Below are 14,305 nucleotides of genomic sequence, written 5' to 3' on the forward strand. Positions count from 1 at the left end.
TTGGCCCTCTTCCCCTCATTGGTCACCACCAATCTGTCAAGGCCAGGTCTCTCCTTTAGTGGGATGGAAAGGTCCTTATGGGCCATGGCAGTGGCTGTAGGACAAGGGTCTGATGGGGCTAAGGGCCATGCCCAGGTACTGGAATAGTCATGGTAAGGGGCACTCCCCTGGGCGTGTCTGTCGTGGCAGGTTTGCCTACAAGGACGAGTATGAGAAGTTCAAGCTCTACCTGACCATCATCCTGCTCCTGGGTGCCGTGGCGTGTCGATTTGTCCTTCACTACAGGTAGTGGGTATGGCCATGTGCGCCTGGGCCTGGGCATGCAGACATCAGGTGGGGGCCGAGAGAGGGATCCAGGGGACCCAGGGCCTCTCCTGCTTCTGTGTTGTTTGGCGTGATGAGGTGTAGGGGAGAGAGGGGCCATTTCTCATGGGAAGTGCCAGTCCTGTCTGTCCCACCTCCATCCAACAAATATCTGTTAAATGGCTGCTGGAAAGGCCTTGTGCTAGTTAAGAAAGAGTTGATTACCAGCTGTGATGACTCATGCCTGTAATCCCAGTACTTTGGGAGGCCAAGGCAGGCAGATCATTTGAGGTCAGGAGTTCAAGACTAGCCTGACCAACATGGTGAAACACCATCTCTACTAAAAATATAAAAATTAGTTGGGCATGGTGGAGTATGCCTTTAGTCCTAGCTACTTGGGAGGGTGAGACAAGGAGAATCGCTTGAACCCAGGAGGCAGAGGTTGCAATGAGTTGAGATCGCTGCACTCCAGCCTGGGTGACAGAGCGAGACTCTGTCCCCTGCCCGCCACAAAAAAAAAGGAGTTCACTGTGGTCTGTCCGTACAGTGGCATATCGTTCAGCTATAAAGGGAAATGAAAAGTTGGGCACGGTGGCTCACACCTGTAATCCTAGTACTTTGGGAGACAGGAGGACTACTCGAGGTCAGGAGTTTGAGCCTAGCCTGGGCAACAGAGCAAGACCCCTGTCTCTACAAAGATAAAAAATGAAATTATTTAGTTGGGTGCAGTGGCTCACACCTATAATCCCAGCACTTTGGGAGGCTGAGGTGGGAGGATTGCTTAAGCCTAGGAGTTCGAGGCTGCAGTGAGCCGTGATCACACCACTGCACTTTAGCCTTGGGGACAGAGGGAGACCTGGTCTGAACAAAAGAGAGAGAGAAATGAAGCTGTGTCACTGACCCAGGGTGCCGCATGGATGAACCTTGGAAACGTGATGCTGAGTAAAAGAACCAGTCACAAAAAGATATACAGTAGGATTCCATTGCTGAGAACTGCCCAAAACAGGCAAATAGAGACAGGGAGTAGGTGAGTGGTGGCCAGCGGCTGCGGGAGGCAGGACTTGAGGGCATGACTGCCACTGGGTACAAGGTTTCTTTTTAGAGTAATAAGAATGTTCTCCCAGCCTGGGCAACATGGTCAAACCCTGTCTGTACTAAAAATACAAAAATCAGCCAGACGTGGTGGTAGGTGCCTGTAATCCCAGCTAAGAGGTTGAGGCAGGAGAATCACTTGAACCTGGGAGGCAGAGGTTGCAGTGAGCCAAGATTGTGCCACTGTACTCCAGTCTGGATAACAGAGCGAGACCTTATCTCCAAAAAAAAAAAAAAAAAAAGAATGTTCTGGAATTAGGTAATCGTTGTACAACTCTGAATATACTAAAAATCACTAAATTATATACTTTAAAAGAACAAATTTTATGGTATGTGAATTATATCCCAATTATTAAAAAAAAAGAGAGAAGAAGAAAAGAAAAGAAGGTGGGGTGTGGTGGCTCACGCCTGTAATCCCAACACTTTGGGAGGCTGAGGCAGGCGGATCACAAGGTCAGGAGATCGAGACCATCCTGGCTAACATGGTGAAACTCCATCTCTACTAAAAAATAAAAAAAAAATTAGCCGGGCGTAGTGGCGGGCGCCTGTAGTCCCAGCTACTTGGGAGGCTGAGGCAGGAGAACGCCGTGAACCTGGGAGGCGGACCTTTCAGTGAGCCAAGATTGCGCCAGTGTACTCCAGCCTGGGCGACAGAGCGAGACTCCATCTCAAAAAAGAAAAGAAAAGAAAAAGATGGTTTTGAGACCAACTGGCTGTTACTATGGGCAGGTTCCCTCTGGAAGCCTCAGTCTCTCCATCTGTAAAACAAGGGTGACGGGAGTCTCTGCCTCACAAGGCTGTGACAATTCACTGTGCGTGGAAGCTCCACCCTGGCTGGCATGTAGAGGCGCTGCTGGGGGGCTCCACGGCTGCTGGTGCCATCCGAGTGGGGCACAGCCATGCCGTGAGGCTGTGGGCTGCTGCTGCCCTGCCTGAGGGGTTTTGTTCCTTTCTCTGGAACAAAACCCAGGGGAAGCGGCCAAGTACGGCTTGGGCATTTGGCCCACGTGCCAAGTGTTTATTGCCTGGCAGGCGCTTGACTGGGCGTCTGGCTGCTGGTCTGGCCACTTGAATGCCCAAACAAAGGCTCTTTTAGGCCCTGGGCCCATGCTCGCCTGCTGCCCAGAGCCTGGCCTATTTCCACGAGGGCAAAGGCTGCGCACATCTGCAACACCCCTCACGTACCCCCCTCAAAGAGGGTAAACGTTGTCAGTGTGTAGCCGGAGTCCCTTGCACAGGGACCTCCAGGGCCCTCTGAAGGCAAACCTGTGCTGTCCTGAGGCCCAAGGTTCCCCGAGGGCCTGGGAGTCTCCTTTTCTCCCACCTGCTTTTGTGTTCATCTCCCAGGGCCACCGTAACTAAGTACCGTAGACTGGGGGCTTAAAACAGCAGATATGTTTCCTACAGTTCTGGAGGCCGGCGGTCTGAAAGCAGGGCGCGGCAGGGCCGTGCTGCCCCACAGGCTTCTCAGAGGGAGGACCCTTCCTCACCTCCCCAGCTTCTGGGAATTGCCAGCAAGCCCTGGTATTGCTCAGCCTAAAGCTGTGTTTCGCTTGTCTCTGTCTCTGTCACCACGCCACACGGCCTCCTTCCCTAGTATAAGGAAGCTAGACGCTGGATTTAGAGCCCACCCTAACACAGTATGACCTCATTTTAACTAATTGCATCTACAAAGACCCCGTTTCCAAATAAGGTCCCAGTGGACATGAATTTTGGAAGGATGCTGTTCAACCCAGTATACCTTCCATAGGCTAAAAATGGGGCAGAGGAGGGGGATTGGACGGGCCATTCATCTCTGTGCCGGTGCCCCTGGGAAGCCTGCCCTGCTGTTTAACCTTAGGCAAGTGACTAACCTCTCCCAGCCTTAGTTTCTTGACAGATACAGTGAGGGCGACAGGAGCTCCTTGGCAGGGCAGCTTGGAGGGCAGAAGCTGTGTCTGGAGACTGGTTAGACTGGTGCCTGTTTATTAGCACTGGTTAGCGTCATTGTTTTGTGCTAAGACTGGGTACACGTGAAAAGGCTCACAGCTTCATAGCCAGTGCATCCACGGAGCAGGATTCTCTTTTCTTCCTCTTGCCGCCCTTGGAATGGTTTCCTGGCTAGGCTCCCAACCCAGAGGCCCTTCTTGGTACCACTAAGCCCGCAGCTGGGCATGGCCAGCGACCTGCAGGGTTCTGGGTCCAGCTCTGCCACTCATGAGCTGTGTGACCTGAAGTGGAGTCCTGGCCCTCTCTGTGTCTACCTCCTCAACTTTTCCGCAGGCTCCAGGACATCCTCCACCAGTACTACTTAGGCATTTGGAGGCTTTGGTGAGGTGGCAGGAGAGTTGGAAGCCTCCTTCTGCTGCCTTGAGGCCAAGAGGCTGTGACTGGTTAGGACTGTCCTCTATCGGGTTTGAACCAGGCTAGGAAAGAGGTAGTCAGAGTTAAGTTTGGCTTGAGTGGGCTTGGGTTTGGACCTCACTCCAGTGCTTGCCGTCTGCGTGATCTGTAAAATGGGAAGTAGTACTGTCTTAGTGTGGGTTGGCCCAGAAGAGACCCCCAAGACAAGCATTTTAGTGCCAGTCATTTATTCAGGAGGTGATCTCAGGAGACACTGGTATGGGAATAGGAAGTGAGACGAGAAAGCATTATCCTGCGGGCAGCTGGGGCTCAATACTGCTAGGGAATGGGGGGACAGCGTAGAACATGCCTCAGAGTTATCCCACTTGAGGGTGAGGGAGCTGGGGTATTTATCCAGCAATTGCTATCAGTTGGGGCAGTTGAGGACTGTCCCCAGAGGGTGTTAATTGCTCCACCCTTCTGATCTGCACCTAGCACCAGCAGAATAGATGCTGGTGGCTTGATAAAGCCCCCAGGAACACCCAGAGTGGCGGGTTCTGGCAGGTGGAAGTCGTGCCGACAGGGAAGTGGTAAGTGCACCTGCTTTTAAGAACCAGTTCTGTAGTGTCCAAGGGCCTAGAGTGATCGTCTATGCAAAATGCCTGCAAGGTTGTAAGTTCCCAATAATTAGTCCCTGCCTAGTGCTGAATAATGGTCCCCAAAGATGTTCATGTCCTCGTCTCCAGAGCCTGTGAATAAGTTACCTTACAGAAGGGACTCTGCAGATGTGATTAAGACTCTTGAGATGGGCTGGGTGTGGCGGTTCATGCCTGTAATCCCAGCCCTTTGGAAGGCTGAGGTTGGAGGATCGCTTGAGCCCAAGAGTTCAAGACCAGCCTGGGCAACATGGCAAAATCTCGTCTCTTCAAAAAATACAAAAATTAGTTGGGCATGATGGCATGCGTCTGTAATCCCAGCTACTTGGGAGGCCAAGGCAGGAGAATCACTTGAACAACAGAGCAAAAACTGTCTCAGAGGTGGAGGTGGAGTCTTGCTACGACCAGTCCAAGCTAGTCTCAAACTCCTGAAGTCTTTGTCCTTGACCCCAACAGGGAAGGTACCATGTACCTCCCAGTGTCACACAGACTTATCCAGTATGGGAACAGAAATGGCCGTTGGGTGCAGTCTGTCTGCATAAAAGGGAGGGAGGGAAGCCCCCCCAACTCCTCCATTTCTCTCCCTAAACTGGGAGATGCTTTTCACCAACTATAAGGGCCCTGGGGGCAAAATGAAAGGAGGATGCAACTGCTTTGAAGCTTTGTGACCCTACTTTGTGGTCGCAGACAACAGACACTGTGCCCACACCTTGCTGAACCATTGCTCACAAAGTTTGTCTCGAGAGTTAGGAACAGACCCTGGAATCTCAGGGCCTCAGTTCAAATCCGGCTCTGCCTCTTCCTGGCTGTGGGACTGTGGGTGAGTCAGTTGTTCTCCTGAGCTGACACCCCCCACCTGGAGAGCAGAGAGAAGACATGTACCTCCTGCATGGGGCTGCTGGGGACACTAGCTGAGGACGGTGCCTGAGAGTAGCAGGGCAGTATATGGTGCCCATCATGACTTTGGAAGCACCACAGAGCGTCCACAGTCTCAGAAGCACAGCTCTGAGGACATCAGAGGCCAATATGACTTGAACAGGAAATGAGTGTGGCAAGGGAGGGAGCTGGGCCTCCCCGGGGCGGGGTCACTTATTTATTTATTTTTATTTATTTATTTTTGAGACGGAGTCTCGCTCTGTCGCCCAGGCTGGAGTGCAGTGGCGCGATCTCGGCTCACTGCAAGCTCCGCCTCCCAGGTTCACGCCATTCTCCTGCCTCAGCCTTCCGAGTAGCTGGGACTACAGGCCCCCGCCACCACGCCCAGCTAGTTTTTTGTATTTTTAGTAGAGACGGGGTTTCACCGTGTTAGCCAGGATGGTCTCGATCTCCTGACTTTGTGATCCGCCTGCCTCGGCCTCCCAAAGTGCTGGGATTACAGGCGTGAGCCACCGCGCCTGGCCACTTATTTATTATTTATTTATATTTTTGGGATAGAGTCTCACTCTGTTACGAGGCTGGAGTGCAGTGGTGTGATCTCAGCTCACTGCAACCTCTGTCTCCTGGGTTCAAGCGATTCTCCTGCCTCAGCCTCCCAAGTAGCTGAGATCGCAGGAGCGCACCACCACGTCCAGATAATTTTTTGTATTTTTAATAGAGACGGGGTTTCACTATGGTGGCCGGGCTGGTCTTGAACTCCCGACCTCAAGTGATCCACCTGCCTCAGCCTCCCAGAGTGCTAGAATGATAGGCATGAGCCACTGCACCCAGTCCAAAAAAAGTTTTTAAAATTAGCCTGATGCGGCACTGTGCACCTGCATTCCCACCTACGTAGGAGGCTGAGGCAAGAGGATTGCTTGAGCCCAGTAGGTTAAGGGCTACAAAAGGCCATGATCACATCACTGCACTCCAGCCTGGGTGACAGAGTGAGACTCTGTCTCTAAAAACAAAAAAAATTGCCGACAAACCTTTGTCAGCGCCTCATTAAAGAGACTGGCAGTGGTGGGGAAGCCCTCAGAGGGGCATCTGTCACTGGCTCTCTCCCAGAGTTCTTTCCCCCGGGGATGCTCTCATGGTGGGTGGGCCTCCTCACTTCACAGATTGCAGGGCTGAGGCCGGTGAGGCTCTGATAATCCCCACACAGCGGTTTGCCGGCCCTCCATGCTGACCAGGTACAGCAGGCTCCATAGCCCGGATCTGTCGCCTTCAAGGCTGGATCAGCCCAGCCCCGTGCCATGGTCACCATGGAGGAGGACGGCCCAGCCCTGTGCTTTGGTCACTGTGGAGGTGGACGGTCCAGCCCCGTGCTGTGGTTACCATGGAGGAGGAAAAGGAGTTCTTTAGTTAGTGTTACAGACAATATGGCACACTGGGATTTTTTTGTGTATGTAACAATGTTTACAGATGGTTTAAGGGGACAGAGGGAGTTTATAGCTTAACACTGCAGACAACCTAACATGGAACATCTAGTCTCCTGGGTTTTTTTTGTTTGTTTTTTGTTTTGAGATGGAGTCTCATTCACCAGCCTCGGCCTCCCAAACAGGAGCCACCGCGCCCGGCCAGGTCTCCTGTTCTTAAAGTCCTCCCGTTAGTGTTAGTGGTGGTGGTATTCACGTTCCCCGCAGTCAGTCCGAACGGGTCTGCAGCGATCTCCATTCTTGCCTCCTCAGAAGAAAGAATTTGACTGAGGGGCGTAAGGCAGAAGAAGAAACAAGTTTTACAGCAGGAATGAAAATATATTAAAAAGCTTGGCCGGGTGCGGTGGCTCACGCCTGTAATCCCAGCACTTTGGGAAGCTGAGGCAAGTGGATCACCTGAGGTCAGGAGTTTGAGACCAGCCTGGCCAATGTGGTGAAACCCTGTCTCTACTAAAAATACAAAGATTATCTGGGCGTGGTGGCAGGCACCCGTAATCCCAGCTACTCTGGAAGCTGAGGCAAGAAAATCGCTTGAACCCGGGAGGCGGAGGTTGCAATGAGCTGAGACTGCACCATTGCACTCCACCCTGGGCGAAAGAGCGAAACTCCGTCTCAAACAAACAGAATGCTTTAAAGCAGGAATGAAAAGCCACTGGGCGCGGTGGCTCATGCCTGTAATCCCAGCACTTGGGGAGGCTGAGTTGGGTGAATCACTTGTGGTCAGGAGTTCGATACCAGCCTGGCCAACACGGTGAAACCCCATCTCTACTAAAAATTCAAAAATCAGGCTGGGTGCAGTAACTCACGCCTGTAATCTCAGCACTTTGGGAAGCAGAGGCAGGTGGATTACGAGGTCAAGAGATCGAGATCATCCTGACCAACATAGTGAAACCTCGTCTCTACTAAAAATACAAAAATTAGCTGGGCATCGTGGCATGCACCCATAGTCCCAGCTACTCAGGAGGCTGAGGCAGGAGAATCACTTGAACCCAGGAGGCAGAGGTTGCAGTGAGATCCTACCAGGAGGCTGCTGATCACCAGCTTCATGCTTTTCCTATCTGTAGGGAGACTGCCTTTCCCTGGCACTGGGTGCGGCCAATTATTATTTTAGAGAGACAGTTAACAACCACCTGACCATTACCTGATGGTCGCCTGACATTCCTGGTTGGAGGGGGCCCTGTTTTTGTCTGACTAGCTACCTACTCTAACACTGTAACATCACAGACAGTGGGGCCCATAGGTAATTTTTGTATTAAATACGTGTAACAAAGTTTACAGATGCTTTAAGGGGACAGAGGGAGTTTATATCTTAACACTGCGGGCAACCTACAATAGAACATTAAGTCTCTCATTCTTTTGTTTTTTTTGGGACAGAGTCTCGCTCTGTTGCCCAGGCTGGAGTGCAGTGGCACAATCTCAGCTCACTGCAACCTCCACCTCCCGGGTTCAAGCAATTCTCCTGCCTCAGCCTCCTAAGCAGGTGGGACTACAGATGTGAGCCACCACACCCTGGTAATTTTTGTATTTTTAGTAGAGATAGGGTTTCACCATGTTGGCCAAGCTGGTCTCGAACTCCTGGCCTCAAGTGATCCATCCATCTTGGCCTCCCAAAGTGCTGGGATTACAGGCGGGAGCCACCACGCCTGGCCAGATGTCCCATTCTTAAAGTCCTTCCATTAATATCCCACCAGAAATTTCACATCACACGGGAAGAGTTTAGAAGACAGACAGGTTGCCCTGGGCTGAGTGGTCAGGGAAGGAGGGGAAGACTCAGCTAGAGCTTGAAGCACAGGTAGGACTCAGGGAGAAAGATGAGGAGGTGCAGAGGCATTTGCAGGGCCGGGACAAGATGCCCGAGAGACCAAGCTCCCCCTGCCTCCCTGGTGTCATAAGGGCTTCCAGAGGCAGTGTGTGCTGTGGGCAGCCCTCCGCCTGGTTTGCTGCTCTTTGAGGTGAGGGTGGGATGGCTGTGCCTGGTTCTTATGCCTGTACCCCTCCTGGGGGCTGTTTCCTTGCACAGGGTGACTGATGAAGTCTTCAACTTCCTGCTGGTGTGGTATTACTGCACACTGACCATTCGGGAGAGTATTCTCATCAGCAACGGCTCAAGGTACCTGGGGGCCTGGCTTTGTGGGGAGCACAAGAGGAGTCAAACGGAAATGTCACGAGGGGCGTCAGATCGGGGCCAACACCCTCAGGCTGCATTCCTCTCCTCCTTGGGGGGTTGCTCTGTGACTGTTCAGATCCAGGAAGGTGGAAAGCTGATGCTGCTGATGCAGCAACTCTTGTTTCTGATTAGCCTCTTGCTTATGAGCAACAGACAACCTAACTCAGACTGGCTTAACACAATAAGAGACATACTTTCTCATAAAAAGAAGTGACCGGGACAGGCGTGGTGGCTCACGCCTGTAATCCCAGCACTTTGGGAGGCCGAGGTAGGCGGATCACGAGGTCAGGAGATGGAGATCAGTTTGGCCAACATAGTGAAACCCCATCTCTACTAAAAATACAAAAAATTAGCCGGATATGGTCCCAGCTACTCAGGAGGCTGAGGCAGAGTAGCGTGAACCCGGGAGGTGGAGGTTGTAGTGAGCTGAGATCACACCATTGCACGACAGCCTGGGGACAGTGCAAGACTCTGTCTCAAAAAAAAAAAGAGGTGACCCATTGTTCTGCCTTCAGGTAAGGCTTGATCCAGGTGCTCTCCATCTCTCACTTCTGCCTTCTGTGTTGTGTTTATCTCAGGTTGCAAGTGGGGCACCCAGCAACTCCAGGCTCATGTCACTATAGCATTCCCAGCAAACGGAGCATATTCCTCTCTTCCAAGACTCTCACTGGGTCACAATGCCTATGTCCAGGTGCAGAATGGATCATGTACCTATCCCTGAACCAGTCACTGTTACCAGGGATTGCAGTGCTGTGACTGGCCAGACTTGAGCCTCACACCCACCCTGATAGCCGTCACTGGGAGCGGAGAAGCTGAGTGTCAAGAGAGGAATGGTTCCCCAGAGGACAACTGGGAGACCATTACTCGGAGGATGGATGGGTTTTGGTGACAAGAGTAGATGGGTGGTCTTCCACGGGGAGACAGAGGGGAGAGTGGACAGGTGAAGAGGGTATTAGGCCAAACCTGCCCCACCAGAGAGATGATGCTGGGGAGGACGGAGGCCGGGCTAGGAGTGTGGACTCCTGGGTTCCGGCCCCAGTGCCGTCGCTGAGCAGCCCTGTGACCCTGGGCAAGCCACGTCTCCTCTTTGGACTGTTTCAGAGTCCCATGGGGGAGTGGACGCTGAGTGAGTCCAGGGAAGACTGGGCATTCCCCTGGTCCCCATCTCTGAAGGGCTCTGAGTGCGAGAAACCCTGTTGTTTTCTCTCGGTCTCCTTCTTGCCCTGCCTGCCTCTAAGCTGAGTCTTGAGACGCAGTTAAAACCCATGACTTGCCACCTGGAGGACCTATTTTCCAAAGGTCTAATTCCTTCTGGGGGGCCACTGGAACCTCAGCATGCCATTCTTTTTTTTTTTTTTTTTGGAGACAGATTCTTGCTCTGTCGCCCAGGCTGGAGTGCAGTGGTGCGATCTCGGCTCACTGCAACCTCCGCCTCCCAGGTTCACACCATTCTCCTGCCTCACCCTCTGGAGTAGCTGGTACTACAGGCGCCCGCCACCACGCCCAGCTAATTTTTTGTATTTTTAGTAGTGACGGGATTTCACTGTGTTAGCCAGGATGGTCTCTATCTCTTGACCTCATTGTCCGCCCACCTCGGCCTCCCAAAGTGCTGGGATTACAGGCATGACCACTGCGCCTGGCCAAGATGGAGTCTTGTTCTGTGGCCTAGACTGGAGTGCAGTTGGCGCCATCTCAGCTCACTGCAGCCTCTGCCTCCTGGTTCAAGCGATTCTCCTGCCTCAGCCTCCTGAGTAGCTAGGATTACAGGCATGCGCCACCACGCCCAGCTAATTTTTGTATTTTTAGTAGAGACTGGGTTTCACCATGTTGGCCAGGCTGGTCTCGAACTCCTGACCTCAAGTGATCCACCCGCCTCAGCCTTCCAAAATGTTGGGATTACAGGTGTGAGCCACTGCGCCCGGCCAACATACCATTCTGGTTCCTGTTCTTTCCTGAAATAAAAAGTAACAAGCTCCTGCTTCCTCCTTCCTCCTGGGAACTAGTGAGGAACACCCAGGAGCTGCGCAGCCTCCACCACCTCATGTGCCACCTTCCCGCTTGTTTGCCTTGTGGTCTTTTATGGCAGGTCCCTGCCCTCCCCTGAACATAGAGCCTGGAGGTAAGGACAGGAGCCCCCCTCCTGCCTAGCCTCCTGAGGGCAACAGGAAGTCTCAGGAATGCAGCCTTGTGGCACACAGCCATTTAGAAAACATCAGTGTGTAGGCCGGGCGTGGTGGCTCACGCCTATAATCCCAGCATTTTGGGAGGCAGAGGTGGGTGGATCACTTGAACCCAGGAGTTCGAGACCAGTCTGGGCAACAAAATGAGACTTCATCTTTACCAAAAAAAAAAAAAAAAAAAAAAAAAAAAATTACCTGGGCATGGTGGTATGTGCCTATAGTCCCAGCTAATTGAGAGGCTGAGGCGAGAGAATCACTTGAGCCCAGGAGTTTGAGACCAGCCTGGGCAACATGGGGAAACCCCATCTCTCCTAAAAATAGAAAATTAGCTGGGCGTGGTGGTGCATGCCTGTAATCCCAGCTACTCAGGAAGGCTGAGGCAGGAGAATCGCTGCAACCTGGTGGGCTGAGGTTGCTGTGAGCCAAGATCGTGCCACTGCACTCCAGCCTGGGCAACAAGAGCGAAACTCAGTCTAAAAAAAAAATGAGCCAGGCATGGTGGTGTACACCTGTGGTCCTAGCTACTCAGGAGGCTGAGGTGGGAGGATTGTATGTGCCCGGGAGGTTGAGGCCGTTGTACTCTAGCCTAGGCAAGTGAGACCCTGTCTCAAAAAAAAGAGTTCTCCCGGGCATGTGATACCTCTGGCAATCATTAACACTTTAGTAAGAGTTACTCTGGGCAGCTTTTTATTCTAATGTGATGCTGTGGGTGGGGGATGACCAGAGAGATGGGAGCAGCACCGAGCAGAGGTCTCTGCAGGCATAGGGCTCTCCAGCAAAACAGAGAGGGCCGCTAACGGGGCAAAAAAAAAAAAAGTTCCAAAGCCAGCCTCCCTTGCCTAACAGTTTAGCAGGAACTTTTCAGAGTTCCTGGAGTTCACTCTCTGACAGGAGAGCAGGGATGGTTGTCTCTGAGCTTGTAATTCAAAGTTTCGTGTGAGTCTGCTCTACCCTCCGTCTGCCATTCATCAGACATTTGTTGAGCGTCTCCTAAGTACCGAACACTGAACTAAGGGACTCCAGGATAAGTCACACACTGCCTTCTGGGAGCACCCACAGAGGTTTTTTTTTTTTTTTGAGACAGAGTGTTGCTCTGTCACCCAGGCTAGAGTGCAGTGGTGCAATCTCAGCTCACTGCAACCTCTGCCTCCTGGGTTCAAGCAATTCTCCTGCTTCAGCCTCCCGAGTAGCTGGGATTAGAGGTGCCCACCACCATGCCCAGCTAATTTTTGTATTTTTAGTAGAGATGGGGTTTCACCATGTTGGCCAGGCTGATCTTGAACTCCTGACCTCAGGTGATCTGCTCACCTCGGCCTTCTGAAGTGCTGGGATTACTTCAGAGCCACCGCACCCAGCCCAGAGTTTTTTTTTTACTAAACACCTTTTCATGGCAGATATAGTTCAAGGAACTTGAGGTTGCAATGGAACCTTTCCTCCAGGCCTGTCTCCGCTTGGTGGTCTGAGGAAGGGGTTTGAATAGGCAAGTGGAGTCTGGAATAGGGCCTCTGGGCCCGAATACATGCAGACAGATGCGTTATCTTCTATTTAGGGTGGTCTAAAAGTATTTGTGTTTTGCAGTCATTTTTTGCACCAACCTAATGACTACAGGAGCTGGGGCCAGCTTGTGGGGGAGGGGGCAAGGCAGGTGGGCTAAATCCGAGTGACTCAAACTTGTGACTCATCTTCCACATCTGTTGGAGATTTAGCCTCCGCCCTCCCCCAGCTCCTCCTCAGGGCTGATTGATCCTGGGGGCAGGCAAGGGAGATGCCTTGGAGGCCTCCCCTCCCGCTCTTTACCAGGGAGTGGCTCAAAAGCCCTTGCAGGAGGGCCTGTGTGGAGGCCGTGGGAGGTGAGACTGGGATGAACTCTAGTTTCTCATCCCGAAGCATCCGCTCAGGGCTGGTGCGCGCCGTCAACACCCCACGGTCTTTGTTAAAGTGACCCAAACCCAAGTTCTGCCGTGAGGAAGGGTCCTGGGGCCACAACGGCATTCCAGAGACAGCATCGCTGAACCCTGTGGGCCTCCTGGGTGCTTGCTGCCCTCTTCTGGTCTGATGGAGGCGCTTTTGTCCAGTTCTGGCTGTACCTGAGATTTGAATTGGGACGGGAGGTGTGGTCAGGGGAGCAGGTAGGGGTGGGGACTTCTGCATCGGGAGATGCAGCCACCCTCGGTTTGTGTCTGGTGCCTGCCAAGTGAGATGCCACTCATCAGCTCAGCACAGTAAGCAAGTCAGCTTCTCTTGTAAACTTGAAAATGATGGAAACTCATCCCATAGAGACTAAACCTGAAGGGGTCTCATGGGCCCATGTCACTGGGAATTTCCATTCAAGGAGGTCAGAAGGGCTCAGGCAATGTTCATGGCCCGGTTCCAGCTCCCTGTTCCGTTTTCCCCTGCGATGACTCCCAGCGGCCCCCAGGCGGGCCTCCGGCCAAAAGTAACCCCTGAGCTGACAGACCTCACTCCACCCCAGTTGGAATCTTGACACAGACTTCTGATTGGCCGGGCTCGGGTGACCTACTGATCTCTGAGAGCCAGTCACTGTTGCCAGAGGGCCGCAGAGGGTCCTGATTGGTTGGCTGGGGGGTCATGTGCTTGGGTATAAGACTGAGCTCTATTCCAGTCACCTGGACTGAGTGTGGGGGTGATATGGTTCCCCACAGGGGCAAAGCAGATCTGCAACTGGGCAAAACAGCCTTTGTCTATTACAGTTAATTCTGGGCCAGAATGAGTAATGACTTGGTGATCATGTTTGCTTTTCTAGGGAGCCAGCCTAGGGTGCCTGCCTCTAATTGGCTTTGTTTGTTTGATTTGAGAGAGAGTCTCGCTCTGTTGCCAGGCTGGAGTGCAGTGGCCGGATCTCAGCTCACTGCAAGCTCCGCCTCCCGGGTTCACGCCATTCTCCTGCCTCAGCCTCCCGAGTAGCTGGGACTACAGGCGCCCACCACCTCGCCGGGCTATTTTTTTGTATTTTTTTAGTAGAGACGGGGTTTCACCGTGTTAGCCAGGATGGTCTCGATCTCCTGACCTCGTGATCCGCCCGTCTTGGCCTCCCAAAGTGCTGGGATTACAGGCTTGAGCCACTGCACCTGGCTTGTGTTTTGTTTTTTAGAGACAGAGTCTTGCTCTGTTGCCCAGGCTGGAGTGCAGTGGCCGGATCTCAGCTCACTGCAAGCTCCGCCTTCCGGGTTCACGCCATTCTCCTGCCTCAGCCTCCCGAGTAGCTGGGAC

The 14,305-nt window shown here is 52.7% G+C and overlaps 1 protein-coding gene across 1 annotated transcript in view; it reads left to right on the forward strand.

Annotated features, from left to right (window-relative positions):
• TMEM120B (transmembrane protein 120B) overlaps positions 1-14,305 on the forward strand; it is a 65,931-nt gene that overhangs the window by 41,126 nt on the left and 10,500 nt on the right. Inside the window, exons 5-6 of the mRNA XM_031650839.1 lie at positions 158-285; positions 8,748-8,837. Coding sequence (XP_031506699.1) covers positions 158-285; positions 8,748-8,837 — 218 coding nt within the window. The remainder of the gene's footprint in view (positions 1-157; positions 286-8,747; positions 8,838-14,305) is intronic.

The sequence above is a fragment of the Papio anubis genome, chromosome 9, assembly GCF_008728515.1.
Source record: "Papio anubis isolate 15944 chromosome 9, Panubis1.0, whole genome shotgun sequence".
In the NCBI taxonomy this organism is placed as follows: Eukaryota; Metazoa; Chordata; class Mammalia; order Primates; family Cercopithecidae; genus Papio; species Papio anubis.